The sequence below is a fragment of the Elaeis guineensis genome, chromosome 1 (assembly GCF_000442705.2).
Source record: "Elaeis guineensis isolate ETL-2024a chromosome 1, EG11, whole genome shotgun sequence".
Lineage (NCBI taxonomy): Eukaryota > Viridiplantae > Streptophyta > Magnoliopsida > Arecales > Arecaceae > Elaeis > Elaeis guineensis.
Genome location: NC_025993.2, coordinates 18,305,018 through 18,324,607, shown reverse-complemented (window position 1 = coordinate 18,324,607; position 19,590 = coordinate 18,305,018). Strand labels below are relative to the sequence as shown.

General features: G+C 36.0%; 2 protein-coding genes across 4 annotated transcripts in view; both read left to right on the top strand.

Annotated features, from left to right (window-relative positions):
• The window catches only part of LOC105033695 (uncharacterized), a 31,937-nt gene extending 23,261 nt beyond the window's left edge, over nt 1-8,676 (top strand). Inside the window, exons 9-10 of the mRNA XM_010908590.3 lie at nt 2,240-2,500; nt 8,006-8,676. Coding sequence (XP_010906892.1) covers nt 2,240-2,500; nt 8,006-8,341 — 597 coding nt within the window. The 3' untranslated portion in view covers nt 8,342-8,676. The remainder of the gene's footprint in view (nt 1-2,239; nt 2,501-8,005) is intronic.
• Nucleotides 8,677-9,972: 1,296 nt separating this feature from the next.
• The window catches only part of LOC105033694 (uncharacterized), a 76,884-nt gene continuing 67,266 nt past the window's right edge, over nt 9,973-19,590 (top strand). The window contains exons 1-2 of one of the 3 annotated variants that reach the window (XM_073251136.1): nt 9,991-10,114; nt 16,716-16,820. The gene's annotated coding sequence lies outside the window, so the exon portion shown is untranslated. Of the gene's footprint in view, nt 10,115-16,715; nt 16,821-19,590 lie in introns of all 3 variants that reach the window. The other 2 variants (XM_019846745.3, XM_010908589.4) reach the window with 2 other exon arrangements.

Below are 19,590 nucleotides of genomic sequence, written 5' to 3'. Positions count from 1 at the left end.
AAGGATCAAATTCTTACCTGATTAGCAGCGGAACCAGAGATCAAATCTCAAATTATCTGATATAAACTTTCGTGGAGGTCTGGATGTGCAAATCCTTTACTTCGCATGCACGTCAGACGCCGTAGGAAAGCAGGATGAATTTCAATCCAATTGCTTTCATAACTTAATCAATCGAGGGATGAGATGTGTTAGTATGACACCTCACACCAGCAGGTGGGACGCCCAAACAGGATCCACGCCCAAGGGAAGAGGGGCGGCAACAAGGGGAGAGGCCAAGGGAGAAGAAGGGATCTCTCTCTCTCTTCTCACGCTTCTCTCTCTCTTTCTCTCTTCTCTCAATCTGATTTGTTTACTATGCATCTATAGGTAGAGACCTTCTCTATTTATAGATGATTCTCATGACCCAATAAGTACAGGAGTCCTAACTCAAATCTGATTTGAATCAGTCCAATATTCATGAAAGAATGATTCCTACATGAGATAGAATTGCCATCACATATGACAATCAATTTGCACCCACTCCCTCACCCACATGGGATGCCCCAAATGAGCAAAGCTCTAGGTGTTGGTCAGTCCATAATAGAAGAGAATCCCGGTGCAAGTGGGAATACTCATATCTCATAAAAAATGGGTTCGATTCGAATCCAATTCGAAGCTGGTTCAAAACAATTTCGAAAAGCTATCAATCCCAAACTTTTTAGGACATTTGTACCAAGTCTAACTTGGATTTTGGATCCAATTAAGACTACTTAATTCAGATCTAATCTGAAATTAATCAGCACTTAAATCCAATCTTTCATATGCTCTATGGATCATAGATCAGAAACTATTCATCTCCGGGATCGAACCTGAACCTCATGTGTAGTGGTAGCTAGACATAGTCAACTCTTCAATTCCGTTTGATCCATAACTTAATTCTTAATCAAGTTAGTTTATATGTTCAATCAAGTCAAGTACTTCCAAATTGGACATATAAACATAGGCCAATTTCTTCCTACTTTGTCTGACTTGTGTACGTGACTTCGTAGGTTCAAATACTAAGCCGGTAGCACAGGAATCAATTCCTATACTAATCGAGATACCATCTAGCAATGGTTCCCGACGTCCAGATATGTCAAATTATAGCAAAGGAATATTTCAGAACCCATACACATGGTTACCGCATAATTTATCCTTTTGACCCTGAATGCTCTAGGATGGTCTCAGGTTAACTGTTAATCGAGATTACTTCATCCGCATTATATTTCAACCTTTCAAATCCATCTCATGGATTACCCTAGTCAAGGCTTTGCTGAATTGAAATGCAGCGATACATCAACTTTAATAATCCGGAGAGGTCAATCTCATCTTGATCCACACACAGACTTCGCAAGTACTTGACTGCACCCAGTAGCCTTCCGTCACTGCATTAGAAATCCAGATAGTCCGGCACTAAAGCACAGTGAGTTGTTTGCAAGTCACTATGGTGATCTCAAGTCTGAAGGACACTTATACCCATGTATTTCGCGAGCAGCTCTTGACAGTAAAACGCTCAACAGGTGAGTCACTTGTTTGGTGATAATGTATTCCTACATCTCATCTATATGTCGTACCAGTGTTACCATATTCCTTAGTTAAGAAAACAACCAATCCATATGGTATACAACGACCTCTACTCGATAAACGTCATCGTCCTGTAATGATGCATCATTTGATCGCGAACATATTTAAGAACTATATGATAAATCTTTTCTTTATCGCACACTAGCATAGTTCTAAGGACTTCATCACAACACGAGTTTAAGGAAGATGTCACTTTGTGATGAAAAATGTCAGAATAACTTTTATTCACTAATCAATAATTCATATACAAGGATGAACTCAATCGTCACACGATTGGTTTTAGGACAATTTCCAACAATTTTTTCACATATAAGATTCAAAATTTGTGATGCAATTTTTGTTGGAATCTCGCTGCATTCCAAGATATGAATCTTAAAATTGTAGTATTTGATGGATGGTAGGATTTTTATTTCTCTTCAATTTGATACATCAAAATCTTTCTTGTTTCTTTCTGTAATTCATTCTGCAATCTTTGTGCTATTTGCTTCAATGTTACTTCAAACTGTCATTACCCTTCTGCACATTCTTCTTCTTGCAATACAATATTAGTTCTTATGTTGGTAATTTAAGGTGTTGATGGATTGCCTATGTGCACTGGATTGATACTGTAAATGAAGTGATCCTTCAATTCATGCAGAGAGTAATGAAGGAAAAGAATGCTTTGGCTGAAAGGCTGAAAAATGCAGAAGCTGCACGAAAAAGATTTGATGAAGAATTAAAACGGTATGCCACGGAGACAGTGACCAGAGAAGAAGTCAGGCAATCACTTGAAGATGAAGTTCAACGACTGACACAAACAGTGGGACAAACTGAAGGAGAAAAACGGGAGAAGGAAGAACAGGTGGCTCGCTGTGAAGCATACATTGATGGAATGGAAGCAAAGTTGCAAGCATGCCAGGTTTTTTTCATCTTCTCTTTGCTTAAATTATTTCAAAGTATTATCTACAATTAGTTAACCTCATCTTAACCATGCTGCCCTGGCTTAATGATTTATAAAAAAAATTTAGATTGTTTTCATTCTAGCTCTATATTTTATATGGTTAACAGAGCTTTATGACAGCTGCTAATTAGGAATCAGGAAATATATTTTTTTTCCTGATACAGGCTAATGGTCAGATTAGTGGCATAGGATAGAAGACAAGTGCTTTACTGATATTAATCTGTTCTCCAGGAGTTACGTAGTTAGGTTCTATTCACGTTCTCCATTTTTCTAGGTCAACATCAGAATAAATATGTCAGAAACCTTAAAATCTCAGGAACATTTGTCATATATCCTCCTATTTGACTACTTTGTTATAGATGCTTGTTTGGGGTACTGGACACACCCGCCAGAATAGCATTCCTAATATTTTTTTAAGACAAAAGCTAGCTATATGTTGGTTGTCTAGGCAATGGCATTTTGAAATTGCCTTTCACCATTTACTCTATCATAGCATTTCTTGGCGTACTCTGTGTTCCTCAAGGATGTTCAGTTCATTCTATTCAGTTAGTGTTTATACGAGTGCCTGAATGATACCATTGTTATAAGAATAACACAAGCCTCACTCATTACTTTAATCATGGAAATATCACAAATTTTTCTGTGAATATAAGAAAAGGCATTTCACCAATATTTGGGTTGGTTATAAGAAAACTGCATGGTGGAGATTGTTGGAAACTTTAATTTGGAATATGCGTAAGACCAAGTAATCAATCCTTTAAAGTTAAATGGATGGAAGTGCGTATGAAGCATTTTATATAATTTTATCAAGTATTATAAAATAAACATCTATTCATGTGGTTAGTATTTTTTTTAAAAGAAGATGCATGATGTAAGAATTTGAGAAAATGATGTGCAATAAACAGTTCATTGATTATAAAACTAGGAAAGTATAGTATTTGCTACTATAGTATTGCCAAATTGTCAATAGAGATAATTTGGTGAAAGTCACAAAGTGGGTGTAGAGCATGCTTAAGATTTTGGAGCATGTTGCGTCTTACAAAGAGGATTTAGCTACTAAAAGGGAATTATGCAGAAACTATTTTAAAAATCCATTCAATTGGCGAAACTTGTGATGGGTGGTTTTTAGAAAATGAAGTAATGTGTGTGGTAAAGGAATTATTTTGCTTAAGGTTTGTTGTTGTTAGTTCTTCTAACTTGCAGGACAGGAGAAAGGGAGGGAGGATGTTTAAGTATGCATTCTTTTTGAGAAAAGTACTAACTGTTTGATATGAATGCCTTTGCTGAGTAGTGCTCAGTATCCACTGTTTCTGTCGTCATCGGCAGCTAGATGCATGATGGATTATTGATGTTCTACATGTGGAAGGCAATCCATGCCACAACATGGACTACTAGAGGTCAACTGTATGTGGCAACAACAAAACTTTGTTACAGATCTCATGTGGCATAGTCAAATTAATATCCAGGCTTGGCTAATGTTTCTGTCGCTTTGGAATTTATTTATGCATTGACTCCCAAAACACACTTGAAGACATCATTAATATACTCCATAATTTGAATCTTTACAAAAATGCCATTTGTTATGTTGAATAAATTATACTTAAATTTGTTGAAACAAGAAAATGTTCATGATTAATTATGTTGGTGCATATTTAGCGGTAAAATTTTGAATTCTTCCATAAAATATAGAAACATCAAAATACTACCATTAACAAAATGCAACAACTAATGTCAAATTAAAGTTGAACATGCACCTTACTGCTAATGCATTTTAAAGCAACACAAGCTAGACAATTAAGCTATTTTTGTAGAATCTTGTTGTACAGAAACCTAAAATTCCCCAAAGCATTTAATGATTTACATGTACTTTCAACAAAGATGTGATGAAATTATACAGTTGTTAAGAATCGTTGCTCCTTTATACTATGATTCCATTCCTAGTTTTATTCTATTTAATTATCCTACTTGGAATAGATATTACTTATTCTACTTATTCCTCTTCGAATATTTATCTTTGTCCTTTAATGTTATCAAACTTTGTTTTTTAGTGGGTGTTGGTTTTTGAATTTAGGTAGGAATCAAACATCCCTCACATATGATGCTCTATTTAAAGGGACCTTTGGCATCTCCTTTGTGTGGTGTGGGAAAAGAGAGAGAGGGAGAGAATTCTTTTGTTTGTAGAGCATCTTTGTGAGAGGGAGCCTTCTTGTTTGGCTTAATTTTTTTAATAATTTTTTTCCTTTCTCCTAAATTTTTTCTTCCAGCATCTCTTTCTTGTTTTTTTTTTTTTTCGCTTTAGTGTTTGTTCCGGATCTTGGGCCGGTATAATTAATCTACTTCGGATAGTATGCCGTTCTACATGGTATCAAGGTTATAGGTTTTGATGTCTGTATGTTTGAGGTTCTATGCGATATTTACCTAGGAACATTCTATTGAACTCCTGAATAGAGTGATGCGGTAGAGAGGAAGAATATGCATCTATTTAAGGCTATCTATAATATGATTCATACAAAGAATGTGAAGCATGAATTTTGGTCAGAGTGCTATATGTTCTTAATATGACACCTTTGAGAAGTATTGATAATATGATTCTCTATAAAAAATTGTTTGGAAAGTGCCTTGATATTTCTTATCTTCGTGTGTTTGGATGTATTTGCTTTGTGCATGATTATGATGCACTCTCTAATAAGCTAGATAAGAAGTCTGTTAGATGCATGTTTCTTGGCTATGATGAGGCTAGAAGAGGTTGGAGATGCATTAGTTCTGAGACAATGAAGATTTATATCTTCAGACATGTTTTTGATTAGAGCTCTTTTTGGTGGTTTTTTGATGGGTCCTATTTCTCGGTGAGTTTAGAGCAGTTTTGGATTGGGTGTCTCGAAAGGATGTTGTTCCCCCAAAGGCCGGTGAACCTTCCCCATCTTCTGCTTCTTTAGCTCTACATCTAAAGTCTTCTTCATGTTTGCCTACTTTGGATGCTTTTAAAAGTTTTTGGAAAACTGGTGTACTTGTATCAAATTGTAAGAACAGGAATATATTGTTTGAGAAGGAGAAGATATGAAGTTACTTAAAGATAAACCTAAAGCTTCCGAGGATCCATCACCATTGCATGGAAGCAAGAGAAATAAGAAACCAGTTGATAGGTATGGTGATTGGGATTATTATTCTATTGCTCATTGTTATGCTTCTACTGTTATTGATTAGCTGAAATCCTCTTCATATGATGAGGTCAAGGGCATTGGTGTTTGGGAGGATGCCATGAAAAAAGAAATTTCAGCTTTTAAGAAGAATGAGACATGGGATTCAGTTCCTTTGCCTAGTTGTGTCTCCTATTTCTTGTATATGGGTTAAAAGATGAGGGGAAAATAATGAGAGATTTCCACAAAAAATCAGCTGAAAGATTTCTTCACCAAAGGATTAGAGGTCGAGTGGTTTGAAGATTTGTGCAGCAAGCTCGGCATTGTTAGCATGGACTTCGCGATGAAAGGGAGTGTTGAGAATCATTGCTCGTTTATACTAGGATTTTAGTTCTTGTGTTATTCTATCTAGTTATCTCAATTAGAATAGATATTCTTTATTCTACTTAGTTATTCCTTTTAGAATATTTATTTTTGTCTTTTAGGGTCTGTTTGTTTGGGGTTAATTTACTATGGGAAAATGAATTTCGTATCAGATTACTATATTTGGTATGAAAATAGAAGAGAGAGATGGTAAAAAATTTGGCGGGTCCCATGTTTATTTTTTGGATAGAAAAGGTAAAATAAATACCATAGGTGATTGGTATTTCGTAAATTCCCAAGTGGTGGTAATCTATATTTGACGAAAATATTCCTAATAAAGCTGCATATATAATCATTAAATATGTTTCGATTTCTTCCCAAATTCATTCAATAAAAAAGCTTTTATAAAAAAATTAAGATGTAGATGGCATTATTTAAATGGCTATGTGATTATAGTTATCATATAAAAACTGATTGGAGATGATAATACTATCTTGATATTAAAAAATTATTTTATATTAACAGGCATATTTGTAAATTTTGTCATATTTGTATATAGGATTATCTCCAACCAAACAGAGTAATTTTTTTTAGTGTCATTTTTTGGAGTAAGTTTTCCATCAATCAAACGTAGTAAAAATTATTTTTTTCCACAATTATTTTTTGAGATAAATGATTTTAAAAAATTATCAGATTATCCTGTAATCTAACACACCCTTACCAAACGGACCCTTAGTGGTTATCAAAATGTGCCTTCTAATGGATGTTGGTTTTTGAATTGAGGTAGGAATCAGACATCCCACCAATGTGATGCTCTATTTAAAGGGATCTTTAGCATCTCCTTTGTGTGGTGTGGGAAAAGAGAGAAAGAGGGAGAGAATTCTTTTGTGTGTGGAGGGTCTTTGGTGAGGCATCCTTGTGAGAGAGAGGCTTCTTGGGTGGTATTTTTCTCTTCTAAATTTTTTCTTCTAGCATCTCTTTTCTGTTATTTTTTTTGTGTTTGTTTTGGATCTTGGGCCAATATGGTTGATTTACTTTAGGTAACGTGCTGTTCTATTATAGTCTGGTACTTCTACTAACATAACAGTTAAATTATTTTTGGAGTATCTTGTTATGCAGAAACCTAAAATTATTGAAAACATTTGATGATTTACAATTAGTTTCAACAAGATGTGATCAAATCATATGATAATGGTACATATCGCTAGAAAAGGTAGCTTTAAATGATAAACAATTTTAGTAAGATTATGGCCATCAAGAGTGACAAATTATACTGTTATAGATTTTTAAACAATACAGTGGAGGTGGACTATGTGATCATCATGAGTTAAAATTGAGAATGACAAAATGTTCTTGTCAATTTTCAGCTGATTTTTCCAGAAGATTAGGTTTGTTGTTCACCTTGTTTTCTTTTTGGATTTGAGTCAATCCTTCGTCATGCTACTTTTCTTTAAAATAATAAATGAATGAGAAAATAAAAGAATGATGCCATCTTTGCTTTCTTTCACCACTTATCTTCTGGGCAAAATTATCTTCCATGAAAAGTGATCTCTAGAGGCCAATTACCCAGCAAGGGAAAATGGCAAATTGGGACACCACCTAGTATGTTATGCTGGTTTAGGTAGGGATGGAGTTTTAGATGACACCGTAAAATTTTGATTGCAATAACTGACAGGAACCTGATTGAGATTACTGGTATATTTTATTAATTGATCAGCCAGTTTTAGCAGCTAGAGATATGAATTTCTCCCACTGCATGCTGGAAAAACAATGGAAGCACGTAACCGTGGGCCTGATGGCTGTGCTTTTCACCTTGTTGTGGTCCTTGCTGTGTGTATGTTGTTCTGAATCCTGATGGTCTTGAAACATGCCCATATTCCCATGCCCCACTATCTACCTTATTCTTTTCCTTCTCTTTTCTAATCTAAATTCTCATATTGTACTTATTTCCATGTATGTGCAGCAATATATTCATACCCTCGAAGCTTCACTCCAAGAAGAAATGTCCCGTCATGCTCCTCTTTATGGTGCTGGCTTGGAAGCCTTGTCAATGAAAGAGCTCGAGACCCTCTCTCGCATTCACGAGGAAGGACTAAGACAGATCCATGCGATTCAGCAGAGGAAAGGTGGTGGGACTTCTATTGTGAGTGGACAAACCCTTCCGCAAGTCCATGGCTTATATCCCACAGCTCCTCCGCTTGCTGTTGCTCTGCCACCTTCTATCATCCCTAATGGTGTAGGAATTCATGGCAATGGGCATATGAATGGTGCAGTGGGTCCTTGGTTCAACCCCACTTGAAAACAGAAGCAAAAGTTTCTGTAATTTTATGTAAGCAACGCTGTCTTTTGGCTGGCCTTGTTTTACCAGCTGCCAGGTAATTCATATGATTAGCTTTTCTGCTCTCATCTTTCCAAGTCGCTTCCTCATTTGATCTGGTAGAACTATCGGATCTTTACCCAGTATGAGGAAGTGTTGTCATATAAATAAGTGAAGAAAAATACAAAATCCTGTGAGAATAGATTTGTAATAATTAAACATGAAAGCGAAATCCGATGGAGCTAGCAGTTGCAAATGAAAGATTTTGGAATGAGGGGAACACCAAATATTGAATTTGGTTACCTTTATTTTTGTCATCCTTATTTGTTGTTTGAGAATACAAGCCTCCATTGAATCTCACCAAAGCAACCTGGCTACACTCTGCAGAATGTTAAGATTAGTTTTGTTGTTTTTCCTTGCTCTACTGCTTATTGTTCTATTCAGCATCTTATTGAGATGGAATGCACTACATGATCAACTTCATGAACACAATTAAGTATGATGACTGCAAGCTATTTATTAGAGAACAATGAGTATAGTTTGTGTCGCAAAACTAACAATTGCTGCTCTTTTGGGAGGGCTCGTCATGTATAAAGCTTGTCTTAATGCAGCTTCTGCTTGTCTTCTCTGCAGTTTCATTCACTATTTATTAGCAACAGGTTTGGCGTGCAACCGTGGATGTTTGGTAATTTTACATAATTGACTTCACCTAAGTAGTCATTTCTTGTCTGTCCTACTCTACTGTATAACTGAAGCCATGGATCATGTTTGTCGGTATGGATGTCTTTCCGTCTCCACTACGTTGGGATTAATCATCCAGTATGAGTATATTCTTGCCTATAGTGGAGTTACCATAGTCTATGCATTAAGGTCCTCGAGAAGGGCATGCTGTATGCTAAGCTTTCACACCCAATTAAGTATGGTACTTGGAGCAAAATGAGGATTTAAAGGCCGAAGTCATTGCCTTGACACCCCCCGCGCCACCAAACCCCACCCCCACCACCACCACAAAAAAAGGTTTGTTTGTACTTGGGGCGCTGTGTGCGGCGCGGGGCTGAAGTCATTTCTCTCTTGGTCTCTTAATGGATGACCCACACTGCGATGAAGCGATATATATGTTTGTCTTGTTTGAGATGGAGGGCCAGAGTTACTTCAGGTGACATGGGTGGTTGAGGCCTATCAATTGTTAATAAAATGACAACATTAACTAGCATTTAATAATTGATTTTAATGTTTAAAATTAAAAATTCATATTAAAAGAGTGTTAAAAAAATGTCCGATATAAATTGAGAAAGTATTTTCATGCAACTACACAAACTTGTTTTTGATTTCAACAAACACTGATTAAAGCAAAATAACTGTTATTTTTCATTATTAAGATTTATTAGCCAAATAAATCCCGTTATTTTTCCTATAATGATTAAAGAAAAGGGATGCCAGATTTGTTGGCATTGTTGGTCCAAAAGAAAACTGCCCTTCAGGGGTGCGTGGCTCTCATGTGGGCTGTGCGCGTGTATACTTCCTTTTTGTAATATTCTGGCGGAGTAACGTAACTCGACCCCAGCAGCAGCAAGCACATGATCCCCTTTTTTTTTAATTATACCTGTGGCCGCAGTGGGTCGGGTCACTCGCTGCTCCGGCCGAAAGGGGTCATGTTACTCTCTTCTCCGCTTTCCCTTCGATCCCATCCCGACGGATACGCCGACGAAGGCCGTGAAAACCTTAGCCCTAAGAAAGAGACGGACAAATAGTAAGGTCTATCCCTCCTCCACTTTCGAATCCCGGCCTCCCATTTATTTTTTCTCTCTGTGAATGTAGTCGTATTGGATCTTTAGTATCAGCCTTCGTTCTCCCTTTCTGTTTATTTGGGAACCGATTATAAGAAACAACGAGCCTGGTATTTATCTATTAGCTGGATTTTCTTAACTGCTGTTCTTGACTAGGAACTGTTATTCTTGATTTGTTTTTTTCTTTTTGGAAATCTTTTCTATGTGGATACCCTAAATTCCTGGTCCAGAGTGACGTAGGACTACGATTTCTGTAACTTATAGCCATTGCCTTATATGGGTTTTTCTGGGATTGTTCTTCCACACCCCAAAATTTGATGTTGGAATCAAAAATTTCAGTAAAAAATATTGCTTTTTTCCATTCATAATTATCTATAAAACCGTATAATCTTGATCCCGAGTTACCTGTACCTGAAGTTTTTTAAATTAGTCCCATCCCTTTTTTACAGGGTCTATAGGGATCGAATGTTTGCATCCTCAAATGTGAGGGTTAAGTCGATGATCAAATTGCAAAAGAGTGCAATGTAGATGAAGTCCACTATGCTATAACCATCTAAATGATATTTGAATGACAGTCCCTTCCTCTGCTGCTTCGCATAGCTTGGGTTCAGACATGGGCTTTTCCCATGAATAAAGACCATCTCTTTGTAGAAATCTAATAGGCAAATTAGAGTCATCCATATATTCCTGAAGATCTACCACCCAGTACGGTACTGATACTTGATACATTTTCTACACTAGGTCACTATCAAGGTATATACCATATCGATAATTGTCCTAATTGTGTACCTGTACCGGGTCTGTTATCAAGAAGGCAAACCTTGCTTAGGAAGAGTGTGATTTGCATCTTTGTTGATCAAGAAGTTAAGAAGTACTGAAGAAAGTTTGACAACTCCATATTTGTCATTCCTTGAGCCATACCTTCATCTTCAAAGCTTTTCCATTTTTAGAAGAAAACAGACCATGAGTTTTAAGTTTTTGCATTACTCCAACTCATTCATAATGCTATAAACTTGCGTCACTGATCATTACTACTCTACTTTTGTCTAGATGATCATAGTGGGGCCTTAGGAAAGTATTCTCGCCCTTATTATAAGATTTGTAGTTACCTAAGATTATAGTAAAACTGATGCACACAAATTCTTTGAAGATTTAGTATCACAGCTTTTAGCTTTTTGCTTAGTTATTAGTTTTTTTTCTTTCTTAGTATTAGTGCTTTTCTTTTATTTGTATGATGGAGATTAGATGACTTGTTATAGTTTTGGAATGTTTCAATCAAGATTCGCTATTTCGGTATTGGAGCTCTGGTCGGTTGGCTGGCAGTACGATTTGGTATGCTCCCATGCCATTCCATACCGGGCCTAACCTGACATAGAGGGAAGGTGGAGAGAGGGGGAGGGAAGGAGAGAAGAGGGAGAGAGGGCCTCCGGAGGGCAGCTTAGCTCATTACACCATTGCTGAGCTTGGTGGAGGCCGGAGGAGGGTAGAGGGAGGGAAGGAGAGGGAGAGGAGGCCGTTGGAGGCCTCTGGACGGCCGATGAGGCTACCGTGGCCTTTGAAGGTCGGAAGAGGGGCATCTCCCTACTCCCTATTGAAACAGGGGCTTTGGTCCTTGTTTCATTTTTTATTTTGCTTCCATCAGCTAAAGTTGGCAAGTGTTGTTGACTTCACTGGTCTTCTTCTTCTTCTTCTTCTTTTTTGTTGGGGGGGGGGGGTGATGAATCCGGCAATCGGGTTCAACACAATTGCCATGCATTAGGTCAGACAAGAAAACTTCGCCTTGGAATCCTGTGCTTTATACCAGCTTATGTATCAGCACAATTGCTATGTAGTGGATGCTATTATAACACAAAGAACTACTCTATGGATAACTTTGATTGAGTTGACACTTTCTCTGGAAAAATTAGCCTCCCTATGCATGGGATTTCTGGGACTGCAAAAAGGATTAAACTTGTATAAGATCCTCTAGAAATAGAAGTTTCAGCAACTTTTCTTGAAAGATGCCAATTAATTGATTGCAGAAAACAAGTCTTCTATAACTTCCGAGGCATTGAAAACACCTTCAATGATTTCCGTTTCTTTGGTTTTCATCATGATTCTGAAAAAGGGGGGACAAAAGGAAACACAAAGAATGACAGAAGCTATATAAGTGATATTTTATGCTGAACACTTAAAATCTCTGCTGATAAAATGGCCATCATGCTGCTATTATGCTTTCAAAATACTTGATCAGAGTTTCTTCAACTGTGTTCCCAACGAAGTGTGGGCAAGAAATTCTCCATAGGTATGCAAAGCAGTGATTGCGGTATAAATTGAATCTGGTGCGAAAGGTAGTGGATAGACAGCAGACAAGTCCTATCTGCCAGCAATTTATGTCCCTTAATTTGCTGAACCGTGAAGCCTGAAGTCCCTGACAGCAAAGATATCTCGATTTTTCTGCTTTTTGAACTTACAAGGATTGAAAACTTATTTGAATAGGTTGATATTATGAATGAAAATAAAGAGAATATAAACTTTTCTAGTGCAATTTTAAGGAACACTAAACAAAGACATTCCTTTAAATACATTCGTGTAATTATTTGTCATCTGCCATCTCATTCTTTTCTCTACGACTGTTTGTAGTAAAATATATATGGCTCACAGTGTCTAATCTATCCAAATGTCACATTATTAAGCTCCTCATGTGTGGGGATTGTAATTTTATTCACTAAGGGTCTGCTTGGCAAAATCTTGCCGGATCCAATAGGATAGGTGGGGAGAGAGCATGGGGGGAAGAGAGGAAGGTAGGGAATAAGAGAAGGGAGAGGGATTGAGGGGGATTTGTGGCCCAATCCCTGCATTCCTTCCACGGGGATCAGTTGCCACAATTGTGCTGCTGCTCCAGCTCCAGCTCCCCTGCTCCCTTCCGTGGCACTCTCACCAGCGAATCCTACCAGGATCTGAGAGGATTCTCTCACAGGCCCTAAAATTTGGTAAAGGAATGCAAGTTAAGATCTTGTTCTGAAACTTCAACATAACAGAGTAGGTAATGAACCATTGACAAGTCACTGAATCTCAAGAGGCAAGCAATCAAACAAGCCCACAGTGGATAAATGCAAACTTGCTTAAAGGAAGATCAAAATGTTAAATGTTCAAGGTAGACATATGAAGAAGCACTAAGGATATCAATTTTAAAGCAATATTACCTGTAAGAATGATTATTAAAGGGTATGCTGCAGATCTTTGATCACCAAACCCACAAAAGCTTAGGATCTGCAGTTGTTTTGAAGATTGTGTTATCAATTTAAAGCAGTAGTAGCCGAAAGAATGATTATTGAAGGACATGCTGCATATCTTTGATCACCAAACCCCAAAAGGCTAGGATCTGCAATTGTTTCGTATCAGAAATTTAGATCTATACCTGAATTATTTTCAGATTTTTTAGGATATATTGAATCTGATCTAACAACCTGCACCTCAGGCCCCTTGATCTGAAATTAGTCGGCAAAAAATGATGGATGGAAGATGGAAATGATGAACAATGAAAGAAAAGAAGTGTTAATACATTTCTTTGTCAAGTTTCAAATTAATTGGTTAAAGTAAACTTCGAAAATGACAGAGTCAGGTTTTCTCAAATAGGAGATGTCCTCTTCATAAAAAATTCAACATCTGAACCCACCTTGTAATTGTCGCTTATTCTTTATTTTTTCCATTCCCTTATCCTCTTAGTGTATTATGGAGGCCCTTTGCTGGTTACCTTTACATATATAGGTCATTCAGACTTCAACCCCAAAGCAATATTTGATTTAAACATATTTTGAATGAATTAACTATTTTAATCTAACTTTTAGACTAAATTCGCAATTAAAGAAAGTAAAAAAGAAAGACAGCTGCACCCCTCATTCTGTCAAAACACTTTCAAGCTATTATGATCCTATCAAATCTAGGGTATTTGCTTTATCTAACAAATATCAAGATGCATTGTATTAAGGCTCCGTAAGTGATCAATGACATGGGTGAAAGGAAAGCCTGGACTTGTAATGACAAACCAAAAAATATTGATGTACTTCTATAGGAAGATAGCATTAAGTACTCAAAATTTAAATTTAAATATAAGGACCCATCTGATTGTAAGTTACTAATGACCGCACACCATAAAAGATGCATCAACTGTACGCATCTTATACTTAGATGGTACTTGGACATGCAATCAATTATTGATCTTCGATATCAACTGATGGAGATTGAGAAAAGGCTTCTCATGATTGAATGGCTGATGGTTAGTTTGGTTTATCTCATTTCATGAACCACTCAATCCAATGCTCAACAAGATTAATCAAAAGCTCCTTCAAATTAAATGAATGGGACATCAATATGTGATCAATCAAAATTTATAAGATTTTAGTTTGCACTTTATTCAGATTTTTATGGAAACATTTCTATGACTTATGGGAATGTTCATGTTTTGAGGTTGATTTCCCAAGCCTTGGCTTGGAAATTAGTCTACCAGAATTGATGGGTCAAGCAATGCATCATGCCTTGAGACTTGAATTTAGATATTGCTTAAGCTATGACTATTGTAATCAATCAAACATGTGTGAACGTGGCAGAATATTAATCCTTTCTTTGAAAATCATATGATTGTATACAGCACAACTTCTTATCTTAAAAGAGAGCATAACTAAAGATGGATTATAATTCATAAGGTCTCCACTTACAAACTTAAGCATTGCCTTTTATACAAAGTAGGATGCCTCTAGGATACAATCCATGAAAGATAGCTAGTGTGGTGCTGGTGTCATTTCTACGATCACTAGATCCATTAATCACCTTGAAAAATATCAAATATTTTTTTTTGGTGAAAGGTTTTTTTTTTTTTTTTTCTTTTTTGGTGAAAGGCCAACTATAACTTTCACTAACCACTCAAAAATGTTTTATAATAGTTGAAGTGGGCTACACAGGTAAGCATATAAACTTCTACCTAAAGAATTCAAGTTTCATTAAAAACAAATGACCTTTAAAACAAAAAGAATTACCACTAGAAAGTTCTACTGAAGGTAAAGTGAAATAATTCTATATGGAAGTTCCAAAATCAAAGCCATCAATAAGAATAATCTATGATAAGAGATTCAAAATTTGTAAGTTCAGAAAATGGTTCAAATAATTCACATAAAATATTCGTTCAAAAGTTGAGTGATGGTTGTTGAAACAATTCAATAGTACCAAAATATTGAAATCAGAATCATAAGGAAGAAGACATTGTAAAATGACCAATGTCTATCCAAGAAAAGCCCTGATATTTTGCATAGTTTTTTGCAATTTTTTTACAAATACTCTGGAGGTCATGTATATCCTCTATAATAAATTTAATTAAACCATTTACATCCTTGTTGCTTACCTAGATGAGTTTGCTTATGTCTTTGAGGCCAATTAATACCAACTTGCTAGAGATGCACTTATAATCCCTTTATAGTTCTAGTGAGGTCACTCATATACCACCTAGTTACAGCTTCATATATCTCTCAAGTAGGTTTTAGGTAGAGATAATGTGAAACCTCATATATGCCATTTGAAAGGCTGTAATGAGAAAAGCTGCTTAAATAGACATAGATTGAGAACAGTGTGAAATAAAAATAAAATTTCTGGTTTTTTAAAATATAAACGAAAAACTCATTTCAAATTATAGGGTCTAGAAATCCCCAAAAATGAAGACACAAGGATCTTTGTACGAAAATATAGCCAATTGCAGGATTGAAAATTTCAGAGTAAACTCTACGTTTTGGAGAAAAACAATATATTTAAAACTTGAAGATGTCACGTAAGTTTGAATTTGGCTGTAACATTTAGAAAGGACTGAAGCGCTGGACATTAGGATCTTTTCAACAAATTGTAGGTTTTGAATACTGGTGTTCTAGGTTTTAAAGTGACACCTAAGTTTGGAATTTACTACTACTAAGAACCAAAATGAACTGTAAATTTAATATGCATGGTGAAGTAACTTGCAAAAGGAAACTATAGGTTTTTAGAAGGATTAATTTCAAATATCTCTTAAACTTTAAAATGATTAATTAGGAAGCATCATCATGGATCCATAATATGAATATGATATGATATAAATATGTTAATACGGCAAAATCTTGAAAAAGTAAGAGATGATACAATTAGCATGCAATAATTGATACGTTTTATCTACAGAATATGTATAACATCCAAAAAGCATCGTAGGCCTTCAAAATAATAGTAGTTCATACTCCATAAATTAACATCATTTTCCACAAGTTCATCATCTGGTTGTCATTCAAATCCATAGATCACAAATTCACAGTCCATATGTTAATATTGACATCAAAACCTCCAAAATTGACTATCTAACATTAAAAGTTTAACATTCATAAAAAGGGAAAAAAGAATAAGCCCTTCCCTTATTCTTGGATGTACCCTAGAAGTATCTTGAGTCTATCTAGGAAGTATTTGGAACTCTTTTAAATTTTGAAAAATAAGACATTTAACAATCAGACAAGTATCTGGAAGTATCCTTCAAGTATTTGTATTTGATACATTTTCAGTGGAGATACGACATGTGATTTCAGGTGTCCATGCTTCCTGGTTGACTTGGAGTCAAAAATTAAGAAGCAAATCTTAAAAATCTAAAAGCATGGAACAGTCATTTATGGTACGAGGAAAATTTTTCTTCTGTAAGACCTACCTTCTCTTTCCTTTTTTATTCCTTTTGCTTGCAAGTGATTCCTAATAATCGTTGGTATCTAAAGTCTCATTTTCTTCTTATTCTCTTCTTCTTGTCTCTATCTCCAAGGCCTGTTTCTTTTTTTCCTCCCTTGCTTGCTTGTATTGCCTGATATTTATAGGTATCAGGTTAAGTTTTCTGTGTAGGTCAGTTTTAATTCTCCAGAACTGTGAAAGTTGCTTGGTAGATTTGTTCAACCCTTGGACTTAATAGGCAGGTGAATAAAGATAAAGAAACAAGCTAGAACATAGACATTATTTATATGAATAAATGTTTCTTTTTATTTCCATTTACTCAAATTATTAAGTGTAAATACCAAGTTATGCATCCATTTGGGTTCAATAAACATGCTTAAAGATTCAAATTTTTGGAGAATAAAAAAATTGATTTTCTAGATTTAATGTGGTTTCTAGATTATTGTGGTTAGGCAATAATGTGGAGTTTTAAATGCTATGATATTTCTTTAACTTACAAGCACAAATTTTATTATGTCCAACATTGCTACAACCATGTTTTGCCGTACCATCCTATATCGTCTGGTACGGGGCATGCCATATCGTAGTGATGTCTCATACCTTACCAATACTTAGTATGCAGTCTTGTACGGTACTGAATCATCTACTGACATTGTAATAGGATCGTACTAGTGGGGGTTCCGGTATCGAGATAGTGAACCTTGGCTATAATCTATAATTTTGGTGAGAAAAGTCATATATTTTAGCCTTCAAAAATTTCATCAGGTATGAGCCTAATTAGCAGATGGTGCATAAACATAGTGATTCATTTTCAATTTTGCAACCATTTTTAATTCTAAGCATAGATTGGGATGTGTCAAGTGGAAAAGTGAAAGCAAGGATTCAATGTTTGGGCACCGGTAGTCACGGTTGTTACTAGTCAACACACGTAAGCACTATGACATACCCTTGGCATGGCACAGCATGGCTGGCACCAATTGGCATGCAATGACATGTTGGCTGACAAGGACTGCCATGCCTGACAGCTAAATCATTGGGTCAAATTTCATAAGGACAAAAGCTTCTTATTTCTCCAATGAGTTCGTATTGTCTTGTGGATGGTCTTAATCTATCTGCTAAGCTAAACTTATGGCTAAGAAGGTTTAGAAAAAAGCAGTTATATGCCTTGCTCTATCAAGGCATTTTCAAACTACGATAATTTGCTCAAAGAATGTTTCTTTGGTGCATTTATCATATCTGAAAAATTGATTGGATTAAGGCACCTGCAAAAATTAATAAGACATGGCTGAAACAAATGCTTGAATCAAAATAAAATTGTAAACTGAAGAAAGAACCATATGTGATTAGAAAGCTTTTTGATGAAGCCGATGAAAGATAGGTGCCCTAAAGCCAATCGAATTTGTATTTTGATGGCACTTATCTTTGCAAAACCCCAACTCATATATTGACATTTATATATTAATAAAGGCATTCTTTGATTCATCATTTACAGCTGTGTCTTTCTATGTTTAAAAGATAATGATGAATCTTATAGATTAGGGCAATGTTTTTGGAGTCATGAAGTGATCATGCCTGTAAGACCCGAAATCCTAAAATCCTAATCTAAAATCATTCCTAGTCATAGAAGCATTGAGTCGGGGATCAATGTTCCGGATAAACTGGCACATCCTATGTATGCCAAAGGAGAGGGTGGCTAATCTTACAAGTCACTTGTGTGAGACTCTAATACAAGGATGTGGGTGCTCATTAGGTAATGAGTTCACTGAATTGACCTACTAAAAGAGAACTTACGGAACCCTTACATGTCAAAAGAAGGTTCTCTAAGTGGGAGTTGTGCAACTGCTCCTTAGACCTGAGACCACCATGAGATCTTATTCACATGAACCCATATTTTAGTTCATACTCACTCATAACTAAGTCATGAACGGGGGTGTTCCGGCTATGGTGAATAGTGTATGAAGATCATGAGTTCAGTCTACAAGGAATCGATCACTCCTGCTAAGAGGAGTTATTATCTTAAGCTATCTCATCAAATGATGACTCAGGAAGTCTTTGATCAAAGCATAAGAAAATTAGAAATGGTTCTAATACTTCTTTAATCGAGTCTTCATTAGCAAGATGAGATCCACATGAATAAGTGTTAGGGTTTGACTTAATTCGATGTCCATCGCTTATTCGGAATGAAGGTTGATTGAAGGATTGAATTGCATGGTAACTTGCCACTGAAGGGTATTTTTGGAATTTTCATCGAATTTCATATTTTTTGGGTAGGCATGATACGTTGTTAGACGTCAATCTTGTCTTGTAGATTTTCATTAATTAAAGAGTTTATTTCATAAGTCAATTAGAAAAAATTATAATTGGACAACTTAGATCGGCATGTGGTTTGACCTAAATTGATTGGATTGGCTCTAATCTGACTTGGTCAACATGCACCTAGACTTACTGCCAGCTAGATGTGGAATTCAATGGGTCACACACATCAAGGAATTGATCAAAGAATCAATTGGATTCATTTTATGGGTCAATTGAACCTAATTAGGTGGCTAATTGGCAAGCTAGCACTTGTAGGCTAACCCTTGCTTCTAGCCAAATTAGATTTGGCTTCAATCTTGTTTAATTGGGCTTACCTATTTATGTAGAATCCTGATTGGATCGAGCCTAAAGGGGGTAGCCAAGTTTGGGCATCCCCAAGTCTTATCCATGCCCATATTAAAGAGTTCAAAAGGAGTTGGACTCTGGGGC